Raw genomic sequence first — 20,630 nt, 5'->3', positions numbered from 1 at the left:
TCCAAGCTACGTTATAGCAACTCATCAAGGCCCTTTTGACTGGGACATCGATCATTGATAAGATCAAAGGGCGCAGATACCACTTGTAATTTTCCCCTTCAAGTCACACACAAGCCTGACTTGGAGCTATATCACTGTTCCATTGTCACTGGGCCTTTAAAAGCCTTAACTAAAACAGCACGGAGTGCATTAACAGTGGTTTACCTTCAAGGGCAACTGGGGATGGGCAACAAATGCTGATGCTTCACTGATATCCACACCATGTGAATAAATACAACTTTTGTTTAGCACGTTTCATTTAACCCCATCTGCTGACTGGTATGCCACTGAAAATGCTTCCTTCTTTCGGTTTCCCTTGTCCCGTATTTATTTCACGCTAATCCATTTACTGTGAAACTGTACGCATCCACCAGATTACAGCCATACGATCTTAGGCATTGTGCAGTTTGTCCAAAGGTTTGGAGATGACTAACTACATAAATATTTGAGATCATCAATTGCTCCAAGTTGAACAAAAGTAATATCTCAAGATAAACACGCATTTTGGCAGCATGAGAAGACAATTCTATTCACAACGAAAACACTGTTCATAGATGTAAAATATTTTATTTGTAAATGCTGATCTAATCTGGTTGCACAAACTCCAAAACCCAATAACACTCTTTATACTTCAAAAAAAAGCTGCTTTTTTTTCCCAACATTAGATACTATTATACAGGACAAAAAAAACTGTAGGACAAATACTGGTAGGATGTTGGAATATTATTGTACAAGAGAAAAAAAAATCCAAGAAACAAATTCATACAGCTATTTATCAAGAACTATGTACATTTGATTTCTTCTGCAAGGTAAAAAATACAACATGCCATATACATTACATTTTATGACTGTTTCATTGAATATAACAGTTTACTGATAATGTGCACACAAACTTCATTTGAACTTAATAATTGTGAAGTGTCAGTACCAGTTATTTCTTTTCTGTAAGTACAAAATAAAGCTAACCTGGTTCAAAATGCATATTTTAAACCTCTATAAGCCAACACAAAACAGTGTTTGTTTAAAGAAATGTAAACAAAACAATCCATACAAATAATATTTTTGTGCCTATTTTCTCATTTATTCCAAAACCCTATTGTCAAAAATCCTGCAGTGTTAGCATAATTACATCTCATAATTTTGCTTAAAAATAAAAACTATTCTTTGAGGCTACAACTCTTACATGATTTTGCTGAATATTTTATGTCAGCAATCCTCTCCCTTTATATCTAGGTTTGCTAAAGGGGCTCCTTGTCACTACCTGGGTGTGGTTCTGAACCTAATTCACAGTTGGTTAAAATTATATGCCATGGAACCTGACTCAGGGGACTCCACTAAAAGCAAACAGCTGCAGCGTCAGGTAGCATTTGGTCATTTGTTTTTATACTGTTTATTCATCATTCTATTTACACTTTGTACAAAGTAACAGGATTTTATATCTGCAGGTAACAGCAGCAGCTTGGCTTTCTTCTACATTTATTTTTAAAAATAGCTTCATTCACTTATCCAATAAATACAAAAATGTTTCTCTTTTATCATACAGAAATCAAAAAACTACAATAAACTGACTCATGGAATCAAGTATTTTAAATGTTTTTTTTTAGTGCAAGTTATTTCCCTTAGCTGTATCCCTAAGGAAGTCATCTCAGTACATTCCTTGTTCAGTGGTGTCTACTTTTTTAATTATTTATTTATTTTTAAATTAGAGGGCCTGCCCCTTGCAAATAAGGCTGTGGCCAGCACTGTTGATCCTTCCCCTAGCTGGTGAATTCAGTCCTACATTCATAAGTGCCTATCCTACTTGAAAGCAGGTTAGCCATTGGTTCTTTTCCTAATAAAACCATTTCTCATTTTTAGTCAATACAGGACAGTAACTCCAGTGCGAGACCATTTAGTAATCTGCTTCCACCTGCATTATAATTGAACAGATGGGCAACTGGCGACTTAGCCAGTCTTTAGTTTATGCTTGTTACAGAATTCTGTGCTGCTGCTGGAGAGGAGGAAAATCATTTGAGAGCTCCAGGCTTATTTCTTTATAAAAAAAAACATGGTAAGCATCTTTTCCCAGGGACAAGCGAACCCCAGAAATATTGCAAGGAATGCTGTTAGTTCATCCATTTGCGGCAGTTTACAGCTCCACAGTGACATGGGATCTTGTGCTGGTCATCTTCAAAATCAAACTTGTAGTCATATGATAGCTGCAATAGAAAAGGCTTCTCATCAGTGACTGAGTTAGAAGAAACAGCTACAAAAGACTTAATAAAGCTGAAAAACACATTCCTTTGCAATTATAAACCAAGCCACTGTACAGATTTAGAATTAAGTAAGCAAATTCCAGCAGTGTGATGTTGATTCTAGCAAGTATTTTCACTAGAATGCTTACAATTAACAGAAAATTCACATCTACAACATTTTCTTCAGATTTCCCAAGCATGAGTTTGAAGCAAAAAGGGTGGCTCAAGGCCTCCTGACAATAACCAACTGTACTGTTATGTAACTTTTACGTCAATAATGAAAAATGCAGTACCAAACATAGCACTTACTGTGAAATAGCTCACTGTTTCCTGAATATTACAGCACTAATTTTTTTATTATATTTTAAAATATTGTTTGCAAGATGTGAGTTATGATTGCAAGGGCATATTTCCTGCTGATCTCTTGCTTGCCTAACTATCTCCTTGAGTCTGGATTAGTGGTGCTGGAAGAGCACAGCAGTTCAGGCAGCATCCAAATAGCTTCGAAATCGACGTTTCGGGCAAAAGCCCTTCATCAGGAATAAAGGCAGTGAGCCTGAAGCGTGGCTCACGCTTCAGGCTCACTGCCTTTATTCCTGATGAAGGGCTTTTGCCCAAAACGTCGATTTCGAAGCTATTTGGATGCTGCCTGAAATGCTGTGCTCTTCCAGCACCACTAATCCAGAATCTGGTTTCCAGCATCTGCAGTCATTGTTTTTACCTCGTTGATTATCTCCTTGAGTGTCTAGTGGGTTGCTTCCTTCTATGAGTGCAGTTCTTGTTGCGAAGGGCATGAAATCTGAATGTGGTCACTATTACAATTCAATGTTCATTTAGGAAAATAGATCTCTTTCAGATCCTTGAAGCATATTATTGGGTTCAGGTAGGTAGTTTATGTGAGTTAAAATGCTTATTTGGACAAAGTGAATGAGACAAAATGTTTCCCCCTGAACTAGAATATGTTGCTCTTAATCCATTTGCTCTAAGGGAATCAGTAGAGTATCTAATTTAATAGAATTCTAGAAATAGCTGAATGATAAATTCCCTACAAATATACATTCCTGGGTGAATAAATATATGCATTTATAGTCAGACCAACCAACTGATTAGTACCTCAATTCCATTCACTCTGATCAAAATCTCTCAATAACCTTACCCAATAAAAATCTGTCCATCTTGCTCTCCAAAATTTCAACTGACCAGCATCCAAAACCTTCCTATAGGAGGTGGTGATTCTGGGATATTCACTATACACCTGGAAAAGTGCTTTGTGATTTCATCCCTTAGTGCTGTATTTCTAATTTCAATATTATCTCCTCTAGTCATATTTTCCATCTCAAAGAAAATACAACAAAATACAAATTGGGAGCGAGAGTAGGCAGCCATCCAGTGAGCTCTCTCCCATAACCCTTGTCAATCATGAATCTATCCTACTTAGCCTTAAAAATATTCAATGGTACCGCCTCCTCTACTCATGGGGAACAGAATGTCCAGCAACCTTCAGAATGAATTTCATCTCAAACCAGTTTTTTGGTACCAATCCTATTAAATCTAATTATCCTTTTAACCAGCTTCATGAAATCACCACCTTGCATCAAATTTAAGGGAATACAAGCAACAATTTGCAGCTTGTTCTTGTAATTTAACCCTTTAAACATTTGTAGTATTTGGATGAGACATGGGCGGAGTAGGCAAAGCTGTTTAATCCACATGAGTTTTAAAAATTAAAAAAAATCTACTTTTCCACAGGATTTTACAAAACAGCAATCAGACCTTGAAGGACCGGCCAGTTAGATCACACACACATTGTAACAAAAGAGACCACGGAACTGGTTACCTCATTTATAGTAAATTCTGTGCCCTATGAAGGCCACTAGCTACCTGATGAAGGAGCAGAGCTCCAAAAGCTTGTACTTCCGAATAAACCTGTTGGATTATAACCTGGTGTTGTGTGATTTTTAACTTTGTCTACCTCAGCCCAACACCTGAGTGCACCTCCATTGTGGGCAACATTTTCAAAATAAAGTGTGTCAAATGCTTTTCTAAAATTCAAAGTTTCACACAGAAAGAAATTGAGGAGTATGAAAGTTGAACAGAATTTGAGTACAACTGAAAAGAGAGATATTTTGCTGAAGTCTTTCTGTTTGCACTTTATCAGGACAAGGAGGGCGGCACAGAGGCTCACAGCGCCAGAGACCAGGGTTCAATTCCAGCCTCGGGTGACTGTCTGTGTGGAGTTTGCACATTCTCCCCGTATCTGCGTGGGTTTTCTCCGGGTGCTCCAGTTTCCTCCCACAGTCCAAAGATGCACCGGTCAGGTGAATTGGTCATGCTAAATTGCCCGTAGAGTTAGGTGCATTAGTTAGGGGAATGGGTCTGGGTGGGTTACTCTTTGGAGGGTCAGTGTGGACTAGTTGGGCCGAAGGGCCTGTTTCCACACTGTAGGGAAGCTAAATCCAGGAATGTCAAATTTCAAACAAGACAGGAGAAAAATGTATGCAGGTTTGTCAAGATGAATGTAAAATGAAAATTTTGGCCACATGTCTCTTTGCAGCAATATTCAAGGCTGAAAATTGTACACTGTTGAACGAAATCAAAAACTCTCTCATTAACAGCAAAACATGGTCACAAATGGAAAATGTTTCAAGGGATAGCATTTGATTTGTTGACAATTGAATTGTTCTGTTCTTGTAGGTCATACTGTTCATTAATAGATATAATATTTTAAACTTTTTATTCCAGATGTTAATTAATTTAAAATACCAGCGATTTGAAGTCTCAGCCACAGCGTCTGAGCAGTGTTCTGGATTACGAGTTCATTGACGTATGTTATTCATGAACAAACTATTCAGGAGCAGGAGTAGACTACTCTGTCTGTTAAGTCAGCTCTAACATACAATATGATCATAAAAGCAAATATGATCATGGTTGATTCATCACTCCACATTACTGCTTATTCCTGATCAATTCTCCATGAGAATACGTTATCCATCTCTGCCTTAAAAAAAGATTAAAAGACTGTTTTCACCACTTCTCACAGCACCAGGGACCCAGGTATGATTCCAGTCTCAGGTGACAGTCTGCATGGAATTTGCACATTCTCCCCGTGTGTGCGCAGGTTTCCTCTAGATGCTCTGGTTTCCTCCCACAGTCCAAAGACATACAGGTTCGGTAGATTAGCCATGGTCAATTGTCCATAGTGTACAGGCTAGGTGGATTAGCCATGGTAAATATGGGGTTATAGGAATAGGGTGGGGCACCGGGTCTGGGTGGGACACTCTTTGGAGGGTTGGTGCAGACCTAGTGGGAAAAATGGCCTCTTTACACAATGTAGGGATTCTATGTTTTTTTTAAGCCATCTTTTCTGGAAGAAAGTTTCAAACATTCATGACCCCCTTAGAGGAAGAAATTCCTTTTCCTGTTGTAAGTGGATGGCCTCTTGTTTTTAATCATCTGACCCCCAGTTCTAGATTCACCTACAAGAGGAAACATCCTCACTACACTCATCATGTCAAGACTGCTCGGGATCTTATGTGTTTCAATTAATCTTTTAATCTTTAACTCTAGCAGATACAGTTGACCTTGTTCAAACATTCCTCTGAAGATAACCAACTATTCCAGATATTTGTCCAGTAAAACTTCGCTGAACCACTTTGCGCATTTCCATCCTTCCCAAAATAAGGAGACAATTCTGTGCACACAACTCCAGATGTGCGATCACCTGTGCAACTGAGAAGCATAACCTTGCTATTCAATTCCCCTTCCAATAACTGATAATATTCTATTAATGTGCCTAGTTATTTGATGTATGTGCGAACTAACCTTTAGCAAGTCATACATTATGACATTCAGATCCTTCTGCATCTCAGAGCCTTGCAAGATCTCACCATTTAGATAATATGCTGCTTTTTATTCTGCCTGCCAAAATCGATAATTTCACATTTTCCCACATTATATTCCATTTACCAGGTCTTTGCTCACTCTCAGAATCTCTCTGTAGCTCCCTTATGTTCTCTTCATAACTTCTTCTGCCCAACTTCATATCAATAAATTTAGCAGTCAAACTTGCAATTCCTTCATACAAATATTTCATATAAAATTGAAAAAAGATGAGAACCCAACACTGGTCTCTGAGGTACACCATTTATCACAACTTGCCAAAGAGAATATGGCCCATTTATGCCTTCTTTGCTTTCTATTACAACATGGAACATCACAGCGCAGTACAGTCCCTTCGGCCCTTGATGTTGTGCTGACTTGTGAAACCAATTTAAAGCCAGTCTAACCTACACTATTCCATTATCATCCATATATTTATCCAATGACTATGTAAATGCCCTTAAAATTGGCAAGTTCACTACTGTAGCAGGTGGGGCATTCTACATCCTTACTACTCTGAGTAAAGAGCCTACTGCTGACACCTGGCCTATATCTATTACCCCTCAGTTTAAAGCTATGTCCTCTCTTGCTAGCCATCACCATCCGAGGAAATAGGCTCTAACTGTCCACCCTATTTAACCCTCTGATTATCTTGAATGTCTCTATTAAGTCAGCTCTCAACCTTCTCTCTAACGAAAACAACCTCAAGTCCCTCAATCTATCCTCATGAGCATTCCCTTCATACCAGGCAACATTCTGGTAAATAAATGGCCAGCTGATCTCCTATTCATACCAATGTGTTACCCTTTACACTAGGAGCTTTTAGCTTCCACAATAACTTTTGATGTAGCTCCTAACCAAATTCCTTCTGGAAATCTAAATACATTATACCATCCACTGGCTCATACGTCATTCCCTGAAAGAATTCCAATAAATTGCTTAAATATGACTTTCCTTCCACAAGAACATGCTGAATCCCCTTAATTCCACTGATCTTTTCTAAGTGCCCTGCTATAATGTCATTTGTAATAGCTTCTAACATCTTCTCTTGGGCTGGTGTTAACTTGCCTGCAGTTTACTACTTTTTGTCTCCTTCCCTTTTTGAATAAAGGAGTTGTATTTGATTTTTCACCTGAGCAGAATCATCTTCAAATTGAGAGAACTTTGAAAAATTTAAACCAACACATCAACAATCTCACTAACCACCTTTTTTTTAAGACTCACCCCCACCCCTGGATCAAGTCCATTAAGATCAAAGGACTTGTAACAGGAGCTCCATCACTTTACACAATGCCACTTTCTTGGTAAACGTAATTTTCCCGCGAGTTCCTCCTTCCCTTCCATTTCCTGATTTGCAGCTATTTTTGTTACTTCTATTCTGTTCTGTGAAGACCAATGTTTCATCTTATGTTCAGATGGCAGTTAGGAAGGGAAATGCAATGTTCATATCTATTTCAAGAGGGCTAGAATACAAGAGAGGAGTTGTACTGCTAAGGCTGTATAAGGTTCTGGTCAGACTGAATTTGGAATACCATAAGCAGTTTAGGGCCCCCTATCAAAGAAGGGATGTGCTAGCCTTGCAGGGGATTCAGAGGATGTCTGCAAGAATGATCCAGAGAATAATGGGGAACAGTTGAGCACTCCGAGTCCATTTTCGCTGGAGTTTACTAGGATGAGGGGAAATCTTACTGGAACACAGAATGTCGAGAGGCCTGAATAGATGTGGAGATGATGTTTCCACTCGCAGGAGAGACCTTGACCCAAGGGCTTGGCCTCAGAATGAAGGCAAGACCTTTAAGAACTACGGATGAGGAGGAATTTCTTCAGCCAGTGGTTGATGAATCTATAGAACCCACTGACACAAAAGGTTGGGGAAGCCATTGAGTGTATTTAAGACAAATGATAGATAGATTCTTGATTAATAAGGGAATCAAGAGTCAGGGGAAAAGGCAGCAGCATGGGGGTTGAGAAATATATCAGCTATGATCAAATGGGAGAGAAGACTCGATGGCCAAAGGCCGAATTCTGCTCCTAAGTGTAATGATCTTATAGCCTCTGGATGGTGTGTGCTTGAAAGGCCTAATCTCACTAATGACGTGCTCTGCACGTATCAAATAGGGGTTCAGCTGATCATTGAAAAAATTATATGCCAAATTATAGATTTAAATCAGAACTTGGTTCTTCACTATTACCAACTACAATTACTAGTAAACTAGTACAAATGGCCTGATTTTATTTCGGGTAAGCATTAGTCAGGTTATACACAATACAGTATGAAACCATCTTAATGATGCAGTTTGTTGACAAAATGGACCCACCTCCTCTCCTTTTTGAATCCGACGGCTGGAGCTGATGATTATTTTATGTCCCTTCTCAAAGGTCACCACCTCAGCCACACAATTTGGTGCACAGGAATGATTAATATATCTGAGAGAGATTATAAAGCACATCAGGTTACCAGAAATGATTAATGAACATGAAAGAAAGTACAAAGTTCTTAAAGAGAGGGGGAAAAAAAAGAGGGAAAAAAAGAGGAGGGGGAAAGAGAGAGAGAAAAAGAGAGGAAGAGAGAAGGGGGCGCGATAGAGGGGGGGCGCGAGAGAGGGGGGGGCGCGAGAGAGGGGGGGATGCGAGGGGGGGGGCACGAGAAAGAAAGAGAAAGAGAGAGAAAAAGAAAGAGTGAGTGAAAGAGAGCGAGTGAAAGAGAGCGAAAGAGAGAGTGAGAGAAAGAAAGAAAGAAAGGGAGAAAGAAAGAGAGAAAGAAAGAAAGAGAGAAAGAGAGAAAAAAGAAAGAAAGGAAAGAGAGAGAGAGAGAGAGAGAGAGAGAGCGAGAGAGAGAGAGAGTGAAAGAGTGCAAAAGAGAGAGAGAGAGCGAGAGAGAGAGAAAGAAGGAGAGCGAAAGAAAGAGAGAGTGTGTGAAAGAGAGAGAGAGTGAAAGAGTGCAAAAGAGAGAGGGGGAAAGAGAGAGAGGAGCCAAAAAGGAGAGAGTAGAGAAAAAGGAGAGAGGAGAGAAAAAGAGAAAAAGAAAGAAGAGTGAAAGAAACAAACACACACACACACAGACACACACACACAGTGTGACAGACACAGAAACTTGCAGCACTATCTGCAGATTGCTAAGTTGCAGATCCATCTTCAATCCTGTAGGAACTGCAAATATTTGGGCTCTTCTTCCAGCTCGTCAGTCAAAAGAAGCATATCAAGAACAGCTTAAAATTTAAATGGATGCTTTATTCAGAGGGTTAGCTTTGAAGATGAACTTCGACAGATCAAATGACATTTTCTTATCTTGATTGTTCTTAAGCGCTAAAATGAAAAGGGTTCCATGTCATAGAATCACAGAGCTGTACAGCATGGAGAGAGACCCTTCGGTCCAACTCGTCCATGCTGACCACATATCCTAAATTAATCTAATCCCATTTGCTAGCACTTCGGCCATATCCCTCTAACCCCTTCCTATTTCATATACCCATCCAGATGCCTTTTAAATGTTGCCTCCACCACTTCCTCTGGCAGCTCTTTCCATACATGCATCACTCTCTGCATGAAAAAGTTGCCCCTTAGGACTGTTTTACATCTTTTCCCTCCTCATCCTAAACCTATTTCTGGATTAGTGGTGCTGGAAGAGCACAGCAGTTCAGGCAGCATCCAATGAGCTTCGAAATCGACGTTTCGGGCAAAAGCCCTTCATCAGGAATAAAGGCAGTGAGCTTGAAGCGTGGAGAGATAAGCTAGAGGAGGGTGGGGGTGGGGAGAAAGTAGCATAGAGTACAATGGGTGAGTGGGGGAGGAGATGAAGGTGATAGGTCAGGGAGGAGAGGGTGGAGTGGATAGGTGGGAAAGGAGATCGGCAGGTTGGACAAGTCCGGACAAGTCAAGGGGAAAGTGCTGAGCTGAAAGTTTGGAACTAGGGTGAGGTGGGGGGGGGGGGGTGGAAAAAGGGGAAATGAGGAAACTGTTGAAGTCCACATTGATGCCCTGGGGTTGAAGTGTTCCGAGGCAGAAGGTGAGGCGTTCTTCCGCCAGGCGTCTGGTGGTGAGGGAGCGGTGGTGAAGGAGGCGCAGGATCTCCATGTCCTCGGAGTGGGAGGGGGAGTTGAAATGTTGGGCCACGGGGCGGTGTGGTTGATTGGTGCGGGTGTCCCGGAGATGTTCCCTAAAGCGCTCTGCGAGGAGGGGCCCATTCTCCCCAATGTAGCGGAGACCACATCGGGAGCAACGGATTCAATAAATGATATCAGTGGATGTGCAAGTGAAACTTTGATGGATGTGGAAGGCTCCTTTAGGGCCTTGGATAGAGGTGAGGGAGGAGGTGTGGGCGCAGGTTTTACAGTTCCTGCGGTGGCAGGGAAAGGTGCCATGATTAGAGGGTGGGTTGTAGGGGGGCGTGGACCTGACCAGGTAGTCATGGAGGGAACAGTCTTTGCAGAAGGTGGAAAGGGGTGGGGAGGGAAATATATCCCTGGTGGTGGGGTCTGTTTGGAGGTGGCAGAAATGTCAGCGGATGATTTGGTTTATGTGAAGGTTGGTAGGGTGGAACGGTTCTCCTTCAAGATCCTCCACTCCATGCTCGCAGCAATGCGCCAGCACCTAACCTCTCTCCAGTCAGCCTTGCCTCAGCTGAGGGCCACACTCTCTCAGAATTGCAAAGGACCCACTCTGTACTATGTCCTCAGGAGAATTCATACTCTCAACAAACAGTATTTCAATTCCATCTCAAACATTAAAAACTGTAAGTACAAACTTTTATCTACCCACCTCTGTAACCAGCGCTCCTCATACATTCCAGAAGATTCTCCTGGCCTCGGAAACTACTCAGACGCCACTAGCCACGCGGCTGATGCACCTATCACCCCCACGCTGAATGATGATGTCACTTCTGCGCCCCGCCCCCCCCCATCATGGCCACTCCCACAACCACTTCCGCCCCTCACAATTCCTTTTGCATCACACGTGACATCACTTCCACCCCTCACATCATCACTGAGGCCACACACTCAGTGACTTCCGCCACCCCCACTGCCGTGGTCACCACCATTTCTGCCCCCCCCCCAGCGCCACTCACCTGCATTCTGCTGACACGCCCCCCACAGACCCCACTGTCACTATCCCCACCCCCCAGAACCACGAGGGGAACACTACCCATGCTCATGACTCCACCCCCATTCCCCCCACCACCACACGCACTCCAGTTACAGGTTCCGACCCACTCTCAGCTCCACACCCACACCAGATCCCAGCCCTGCCGAGTTTTCACCATCCCCCCAGACCTCCCCCTCACTGAGGATGAACGATCAGTCCTCAGCAAAGGACTCACCTTCATCCCCCTGCGTCCACGCATCAATGAATTTAATACACGCCGTGACATCAAACAATTCTTCCTTCGCCTCCGAGCTTACTTTCACAATCAGGACTCCCGCCCACCTTCCAAGGACCCCCTCGCCCACCTCCAACACACTGCTCCACCTGGACACCCCGCGCTGGCCTATTACCTGTCCTCGACCTCTTCATTTCCAACTGCCGCCGGAACATTAACCACCTCAACTGTCGTCCCCCCTCCCCCACTCCAACCTCTCACCCACACAATGCGCAGCCCTCCAATCCCTCTGCGCCAATCCCAACCTCACCATCAAGCCAGAGGATAAAGGGAGCGCAGTGGTAGTCTGACCTCTACACCGCTGAAGCCAAACGCCAACTTGAGGACACCTCTTCCTACTGCCCCCTCAACCATGACCCCACCCCCCATCACCAAACCATCATCTCCCAGACCACACAGAATCTCATCACCTCAGGAGATCTCCCACCCACAGCTTCCAACCTCATAGTCTGGGAACCCCACACTGCCCGGTTCTACCTCCTTCCCAAGATCCACAAGCCTGACCACCCTGGCCGACCCATTGTCTCAGCATGCTCCTGTCCCACTGAACTCATCTCTACCTACCTCGACACTGTCCTATCCCCCCTAGTCCAAGAACTCCCCACATATGTTCGAGACACCACCCACGCCCTCCACCTCCTCCAAGACTTCCGTTTTCCCGGCCCCCAACGCCTCATCTTCACCATGGATATCCAATCCCTCTACACCTCCATCCGCCATGACCAGGCCCTCCAAGCCCTCCGTTTTTTTCCTCTCCAGACGTCCCCAACAGTACCCTTCCACCGACACACTCATTCGTTTGGTCGAACTGGTCCTCACCCTTAACAATTTCTCCTTCGAATCCTCCAACTTCCTCCGGACCAAAGGGGTAACTATGGGCACACGTATGGGCCCCAGCTATGCCTGTCTCTTTGTTGACTACGTAGAACAGTCCATCTTCGGTAATTACACCGGCACCACTCCCCACCTCTTCCTCTGCTACATTGGCGGCATCTCGTGCTCCCGCGAGGAGGTTGAGCAATTCATCAACTTCACCAACACATTCCACCCTGACCTGAAATTTACCTGACCATCTCTGACACCTCCCTCCCCTTCCTGGACCTCTCCATCTCCATTAATGACGGCCGACTTGACACTGACGTTTTTTTACAAATCCATAGACTCTCACAGCTACCTAGATTACACCTCTTCCAAAAATGCCATCCCGTATTCCCAATTCCTCCGCCTCCGCCGTATCTGCTCCCAGGAGGACCAGTTCCACCACACAACACACCAGATGGCCTCCTTCTTTAGAGACCCCAATTTCCCTTCCCATGTGATTAAAGATGACCTCCAACACATCTCGTACACATCCCGGACGTCCGCTCTCAGACCCCACCCCTCCAACTGTAACAAGGACAGAACGCCCCTGGTGCTCACCTTCCATCCTACCAAACTTTGCATAAACCAAATCATCCGCTGACATTTCCGCCACCTCCAAAAAGACCCCACAATCAGGGATATATTTCCCTCCCCACCCCTTTCCACCTTCCGCAAAGACTGTTCCGTCCGTGACTACCTGGTCAGGTCCACGTCCGACAATCCACCCTCCCATCCTGGCACTTTCCCTTGCCACCGCAGGAACTGTAAAACCTGTGCCCACACCTCCTCCCTCACCTCTATCCAAGGCCCTAAAGGAGCCTTCCACATCCAAAGTTTTACCTGCACATCCACTAATATTATTTATTGTATCCGTTGCTCCCGATGCGGTCTCCTCTACATTGGGGAGACTGGGCGCTTCCTAGCAGAGTGCTTTAGAGAACATCTCCGGGACACCCGCACCAATCAACCACACCGCCCCGTGGCCCAACATTTCAACTCCCCCTCCCACTCTGCAGAGGGCATGGAGGTCCTGGGCCTCCTTCACTGCCGCTCCCTCACCACCAGACGCCTGGAGGAAGAATGCCTCATCTTCCGCCTCGGAACACTTCAACCCCAGGGCATCAATGTAGACTTCAACAGTTTCCTCATTTCCCCTTCCCCCACCTCACCCTAGTGCCAAACTTTCAGCTCAGCACTTTCCCCTTGACTTGTCCGGACTTGTCCTACCTGCCTATCTCCTTTTCCACCTATCCACTCCACCCTCTCCTCCCTGACCTATTACCTTCATCCCCTCCCCCACTCACCCATTGTACTCTATGCTACTTTCTCCCCACCCCCACCCTCCTCTAGCTTATCTCTCCACGCTTCAGGCTCACTGCCTTTATTCCTGGTGAAGGGCTTTTGCCTGAAACGTTGATTTCGCTGCTCGTTGGATGCTGCCTGAATTGCTGTGCACTTCCAGCACCACTAATCCAGAATCTGGTTTCCAGCATCTGCAGTCATTGTTTTTACCTCGTTGATCTAAACCTATTTCTCTCTAGTTCTGGACTCCCCCACCCCAGGTAAAAGGCCTTGTCCATTTATCCTATCCACGTCCCTTATGATTTTATAAACCGCTATAAGGTCACCCATCAGCCTCTTCCCTATAGCTCAAATCCTCCCATGATGTAAATCGTTGTAAATCTTCTCGGAACCTTTTAAAGTTTCACAATATTCTTCCTATAGGAGGGAGACTGGAACTGCACACAATGTTCCAAAAGTGTCCAAATCAATGCCCTGTACAGCTGCAACATGACCTCCCAACTCTACTCAATGCTCTGACCAATAAGTTTCCTTTCTCATTAGTAACATGGTTGTCCAGTTTTGAGGGGATTAAAGACAATTTTACTTCAAGGCCACTGTATACCTGAATGTTGACAGATTTACTCCTTTCAGTGTGAGCTAATTGTAAATTACTACTCGCTTCTTACAAGGTTGGCATGTAGGAGAGAACAGCACCTTATTTCAATAAAAATAGGTAACTCATACAAAAGTAATCAGAGCTCTAACAACGTACTGAACAAGGAAACTCTGAATAATGTTACGAATTAGAACACCATAATGAAAGAGAGCGAGGGAGAGCAAAAGAAATAGAGTGAGAGAGAGAGATAAAGTGAGAGCGTGAAAGAGAGTGCATGAAAGAGAGCACGCGAAAGAGAAAGAGAAGAGCGAAAATAAAGAGCCAGAGCTCGAAAGAGAGAGCGAGCAGGCGAAAGAGGACAGAGAACGAGAGAAAACAGAGAGAGAAAGGAAAAGAGCGAGACCGCGAAAGAGAGAGCGAGCGCAAAAGAAAGAATGAGAGAGAGAGAGAGAGAGAGAGAGAGAGAGAGAGGGAGAGAGAAAGGAAAAGGAAGAGCGCCATCTCCACTACCAATAGATTTCTACAGCTACAGTACGAGAAGTGGGTTAAAGAGGACTTACTCCAATTTTACGTTGAAAAATACCTACCTTGCAGGACCTCCTGTCAATGTTGCATCAATAACATGATCACTGTCAATGCGAAACATGTATACTCCACGATTCTATGAACAAGGCAAGAAAGAATAAGAGCTGTTTGAGATTTTACATACAACTTGTAATTTAATAGTGCATTCAATGTAGTAAGCCATCCCAAAGTGCTTCTAAGAGCATTGTCAAACAAAATTTGACATGACCTAAGGAGATGATGGGTTGTCAGAAGCTTCGTAAGACATAAATCTTAAAGGAATGGAGAGGTTTCGAGGCTTAGGGAGAGAATTCCAGTGAACATCTACATAGCCAAACGCATGATCACAAATAGTCAGCAATGAAAATCAGGTTGTGTAACAAACTGAAAGTACATAGATCTTGGAGAGCTGAAGGCTTACTGAGCTAAGGGCAGTGTGAATATGAAAGCATTTGAAGTAAGGATGGAAATTACAAATTCCATTTTAAATTTCTTCTGCTACAACATGAGCTGTCTACTAAGAAATGTACAAAGATTTAGCAAACCTTTAGCTACTACAGTTTCAGAAACTTTCAAGCAGGCAATGAAAGCTGAAGAAAAAGCCATTAGTTCTGTTTAGGTTGACGCACTGTTGTAATAACTAGTTAGAGACACTGCATTTTTGCACAAGAAAACCATATTTCAAAATTATGTTCAGCTTAATGAAAATGTGGCAGCAATTACTACGGAGAAATTGTTAGTGGCCTCTTGCCATCTGACAACGATGTGGTACTGCTAGATGAAACTACATAGAAACATTAAGCTTTACTTGAACATCTTAAAATTTTTATTTTTAGTTGTTCTACTTTAGTGCAGTATTGCACCTATACAGAAACTGCCTCATCTTACACATGTAAAATTCAAAAGGTACTATGAGACAGAATAAAGTCCAACCTGATGACTATTTCAAGTAACTGCAGGGCTAGAGAGCACAGAGGAAACTGAAAGAAATTTCAAGACTGATGATGGTCATACAAGAAGCAAAACAAATGTCTTATGGTTAAGACATTTGGAGCAATACTCTGAAGTCTTTCAAATAGGCAATTAGATGCTGCGAGCAGAACAACATCTGGATCCATGTTAGAATTGGAGCAAAAGTCTTTGTTCACCTTTACTTGTGTGATAAGTCTATTAGTGTTTCTCATTGGGCACGATTTCTCCAGTATATTTGAGTTTAGAGTGTAAACTAGTGCAATAGAAAGCTAGTAACAGTCATAAAGTAGGTAGTGGTTATGCTCTGTGAAGTATATAAAAAAACAAGTTTAATGAGCTACAAATCAGCACAGGCAAATGTACAGGTCCACTATTAGGAAGATAAGGCTTTGAAAGTTAAGAAGCTGATACTAACAGCTAAAAGCTGTTTTCTGTTTCTCCTTTTCTTATCCCCACCCTACCCCAGCCTTTCAGTTCTCATTTGAAATAACAAAGGTACATGCATTTTTCCAGGGTCTGACCAATAATCTAGGTTGACAATCCATTATATGACTGAGCTACGCTACATTAATACAAATGTCATTATATCATCCATGAGAACCACAAGAATAAATGTAAAATGTAAAATATCACAGTGCAGTACTCCTGCAGGGACACAGAAATCTGCTCATGCACTTGCCTCAGATCACAAAAGACAGGTTGGCTGTTAATTTTCTGTCCACATGATTTAGTTGAGTTATCACATTAGATTGCAGTAAATGAACTTCAAGGCATATTCATTGAACTTTTGGAATATCTGAAAACATTTAACTATTATACAAGCTTGACATAGCCCAGGAGCATACAGGATTCTTAAATAGAAGATTAGCTTGACAATATTTTGTATGTGGGAATATATTGGGAGGCACAGGGATGAAGGTCTGTGGATCCTCCAGGATTTCCTGTTCATCGGAAGTAAGGAAACTTTCTTTTAAAAGATATGATTATGTATTATGGGCATCACTAGCACAGGCAGCTTTTATCACCCTCGTGAAAATGGTGTTGAGATATATTCTGAACTACTGCAGTCTGTCCAGCACAGAGTACACCCACAATGTTGCAGGTACAGCATTCCAGGATTGTGACCCAGTGATAATCATAATATGGCGATATATTTCCAGCTCAGGTAGTATGAAATTTGGAAAGAAATCTGCAGGTGATGTTACAATGCACCTGCTGCTGCTCCTCTTCAAGATGGTGAAGGTCATGGGTTTGGAAGGGGTTGTCAAAACAGGCTTGAGTTTCTGCAGCACGTCTTGTAGATGACACACTGAGGTTTGTAGGGCTGAGTTGATTCGTTTCCAAGTATAATTATCGTCTTTATTGCAATTTAACCTATTTCACTGAAACAAACAGCAAATACATCCTGTACCCCAGAGTGGAATCTACACATTTGTACACTATTAAGACAGATTAAAAAATATAGGCCCTTGTGGTGCAGCACCTATGTCCCTACCTCTGGGCCAGGAGGCCTGGGTTCAAGCCCTACCTGCTCCAGAGGTGTATCATAATATCTCTGAATAGGTTGATGAAAAAAAACCCAAACCATCTCTTTCTGGAAATGTTTCCAAAACTTCCAGATTGTCATGAGATGTAAACCAAGATTAGAACTATAGGGAGTAATCCAGCATCATTGAACAGAGGGGGGAGGTAACTTTATTCATCATCCCAATCTTCAATCAGAAAACATTATGGTCTGTTAGACATTAATATTGAATAGCCATTCATCTGGCTACTACTTATTCATACTCACCTGATGAGATGTGAGCTCCATAGCTACATCTGAAGGAACAAACGGATAGTTTACCTGTGATTCGTAAAGTTTCTCCCGCCTGTTAGCCACTTCATTACGGATGATTGTTCCAATGTACTCAATAACCATAGTATGCTTCTCAATGTCTCGGGCAGCATACAAACCAAGACCCTGAAAGAAAATTTCCTGCACTTAAGCATTCTTGCAGATCAGTTAATGCATATATCATATGAGGTACTGTAATGTCAACCACAAATAATATCTGCTTGAATAAACAGCTGATGGAGTCAAATGTACAGAAAGGTCACGGAGTATTTTTGAGACTCAGTTTTGATGTATTCAACACATGCACCAAACATTGCTAAGGAAAGAAACATGCTGTCGAAGCTTTTTGTCTTGCACGAATTGGGACAAGTGCAAGGTGGCTAAATTTTAAACGACCATAGTAATGTGTACAACAGTCAGCAGACTGATCGGCAAATTGACGTTAACCAGGTTGGCCAGAGTTGAACTGTAAAACAATCAGTACTCTTTCCTCCTCAACTCTGATCAGACTGACCAATACTTTGGCCAAGTGGAGTCGACTCGGCAACCAATCAGAACCCTGTTGTATAAATTGTGGTCACTTAAAATTTAGCATTCTTCTATTTGTCCTGATAAGGGAAAGACAAAACCTGCAACGACACATCTCTCTATTCAAGCACGCACCGAATTAACAGAAAAAAAAATTGGATGGGATGTAAAATGGGCAGCCAATACAATATGAGTGCATTCCACAGCAGACTGGCCTACACTTATTTTATCTTATGTCTTTCCCAATAAGCATAATTTCTATTTAAAGTTTTTCAAAGAAAATAATAAATAACAATTTCAGAATTCATGTTGCCTTGATAACTAGTAATGGATAATATGGAGATTTTTATTGGAACAAAATCTTCAAAGATGAATTCCCCAAACAGTTCGCCAATGAAGAGTACTCTCTCATCTCATCGCTTTTTCCTTCTAGGCATTGTTATCCCAATGCAACATATCACTGGGATCTCCATAATCACAGCATGTTTTTTCACTTTATTCACGAAGAAAGAAAAATTGTCACTTTTCATTAACGAACACTGACCTGGATTCGAGAACGAGCCAGGTAAACATTAATCTTCCATTCGGTCTTCATTTTGCGATATTGAGAGGATTTGGAATGGACAAATTGCTTGCTATAAGGTGCATTCAGCTCTCCCGTAACGGTGCTCTGAAAAGACTTGGATGTACTGGTACTGTTCAGAGTGTGCGGCCTAGCAGGATTCGGCACGAAGTAGAGATGAGAAAAAAGGGGAAGGAAAAAAAATTCTGAAGTTCCTTTTGGTCAATAGGAATAATAAAAGCAAATAGAAATTTTTTTTCTTTCTTGGGAAGCAAATGGGAAGGGAAACACAGAACATGCAAATGGGCAAAGCTGAGCAACTCAACCAGCAAGGACACATACACAACCATGGCAAGCTGTAAAGGGTGCAACAATCCAGAAGCAACCATCATTTTGGTAAGAATGACTTAAAGTTATTAATTAAATATTTATTTGTTGAAGGAGAGAAATGTCTGTTTACAATAATGTGCCAATATTTTCAGCTATGGCAATTAAATAGTCATATTTTCTTTTCACCCCAATTTCTTCCTCTCCTTCTTTAAAACTGATTCACAACAGTAAAAACAGAATTTAGGTAAACACAAAGAAGCAAATTATTTTGTAGGTAAATTATTTTTAGATAAACACAAAAAAGCAAAACCTAGTAGTCACAAAGGTTTAATGAGCTAAAGAAAGCTCTTTTTCTGCTTTCACATGATTTTATATTGCAAAGTCATTATTTATGGCTTTGATCTTTAACATATTAACAAGGAACTCAGAAACTGGAAAAAACTATAAAATATTTTACAATAACAATTTTCAGTACAGATAGATTATTAACTTGTATTTTGCTGTTGCACCACTTAGGAAACAGTAGGCGAGACACTGGACAACGAGCAAGCAATGCGACCTGCAACCCTACAACTATGTGAAGTCGAAAACGAAAATACCTTAACACAAACCTCTTGACATGGGTACTCATTTTGGGTTCAGACCGAGCGCTGCCTGAAGGATTTATTGCAAGTGGAAGTTCCATCAATGGATTGCGACCGTAACGGAAGGTGTAGTTTTCACAGTTCTCTACTCCAGGTAGCTGTAATGAAGAATTCAAAATCAACACCAGATTGCATAAACATAACAATTCACAATTAAGTGGCAGATACACTGAATGTTTGTAACACACGAGGCTACTCAGCCCATCACGTCCATGCCAGTTCCCCAAGACTTGCCTATCTTTCTCTCTCTAGGTAATTATCCAATTCCATTTTAAAAACCTCAACTAAATTTGCCTCCAATACACCCTCAGGCAGTGCATCTAGAACCTAACCAAACACTTGAAATTGATACCCTCTGGTTCAATGGGATGTTTCTCCCCATCAGCTCAGTCCAGACTCTCATCATATTATGGCAGAATTTATATCCTTATAAATGCAGAATGGTGGATGTACATTCACCTTGTTCCATAATTATTATTTGGTGAAGTTACCTATTGTGTGATTTTCAACTATGCCATGCAACCTTAATGCAACAAAAGATCTTCAGAGGAAGAGGTTTTTTTAAATCTCCTTTTCAGAACTTCTGAAGGATCTCTGGACCCAAAACATTGTGCTTTCTCTCCACAGATGCTACCAGACCTGTTGAATTTTGCAGTAATTTCTGTTTTTGTCCCCAGACCATTAGCCTGAGTTGGTGCATTACCAGAACAGATGATTGTTGCTGTCGCAGGCACAGTCAGAGAGTCATTGAAATGTACAGCATGGAAACAGACCCTTCGGTCCAACTCGTCCTTGCTAACCAGATATCCTAAATTCATCTAGTCCCATCTGCCAACACTTGGCCCATACCTCTCTAAACCCTTCCTATTTATATATCCATCCAGATGCCTTTTAAATGTTGCA

The 20,630-nt window shown here is 42.2% G+C and overlaps 1 protein-coding gene across 8 annotated transcripts in view; it reads right to left on the bottom strand.

Annotated features, from left to right (window-relative positions):
- Positions 1 to 590: 590 nt before the first annotated feature.
- kmt2ca (lysine (K)-specific methyltransferase 2Ca) overlaps positions 591 to 20,630 on the bottom strand; it is a 506,051-nt gene continuing 486,011 nt past the window's right edge. For 6 of the 8 annotated variants that reach the window (XM_072576251.1, XM_072576256.1, XM_072576250.1 and 3 more), the window contains 6 exons: positions 19,683 to 19,825; positions 18,736 to 18,904; positions 17,673 to 17,789; positions 14,878 to 14,951; positions 8,471 to 8,579; positions 591 to 2,237 (listed from right to left, as the gene is read on the bottom strand). In XM_072576251.1, the coding sequence (XP_072432352.1) occupies positions 2,145 to 2,237; positions 8,471 to 8,579; positions 14,878 to 14,951; positions 17,673 to 17,789; positions 18,736 to 18,904; positions 19,683 to 19,825 (705 nt within the window). In that variant the 3' untranslated portion in view covers positions 591 to 2,144. The remainder of the gene's footprint in view (positions 2,238 to 8,470; positions 8,580 to 14,877; positions 14,952 to 17,672; positions 17,790 to 18,735; positions 18,905 to 19,682; positions 19,826 to 20,630) is intronic. The other 2 variants (XM_072576253.1, XM_072576257.1) reach the window with 1 other exon arrangement.

Source organism: Chiloscyllium punctatum, chromosome 8 (genome assembly GCF_047496795.1).
Source record: "Chiloscyllium punctatum isolate Juve2018m chromosome 8, sChiPun1.3, whole genome shotgun sequence".
NCBI classification, from domain to species: domain Eukaryota; kingdom Metazoa; phylum Chordata; class Chondrichthyes; order Orectolobiformes; family Hemiscylliidae; genus Chiloscyllium; species Chiloscyllium punctatum.
Note: the sequence above shows the minus strand (reverse complement) of the source record. Positions and strands in the feature narration are given on the sequence as shown.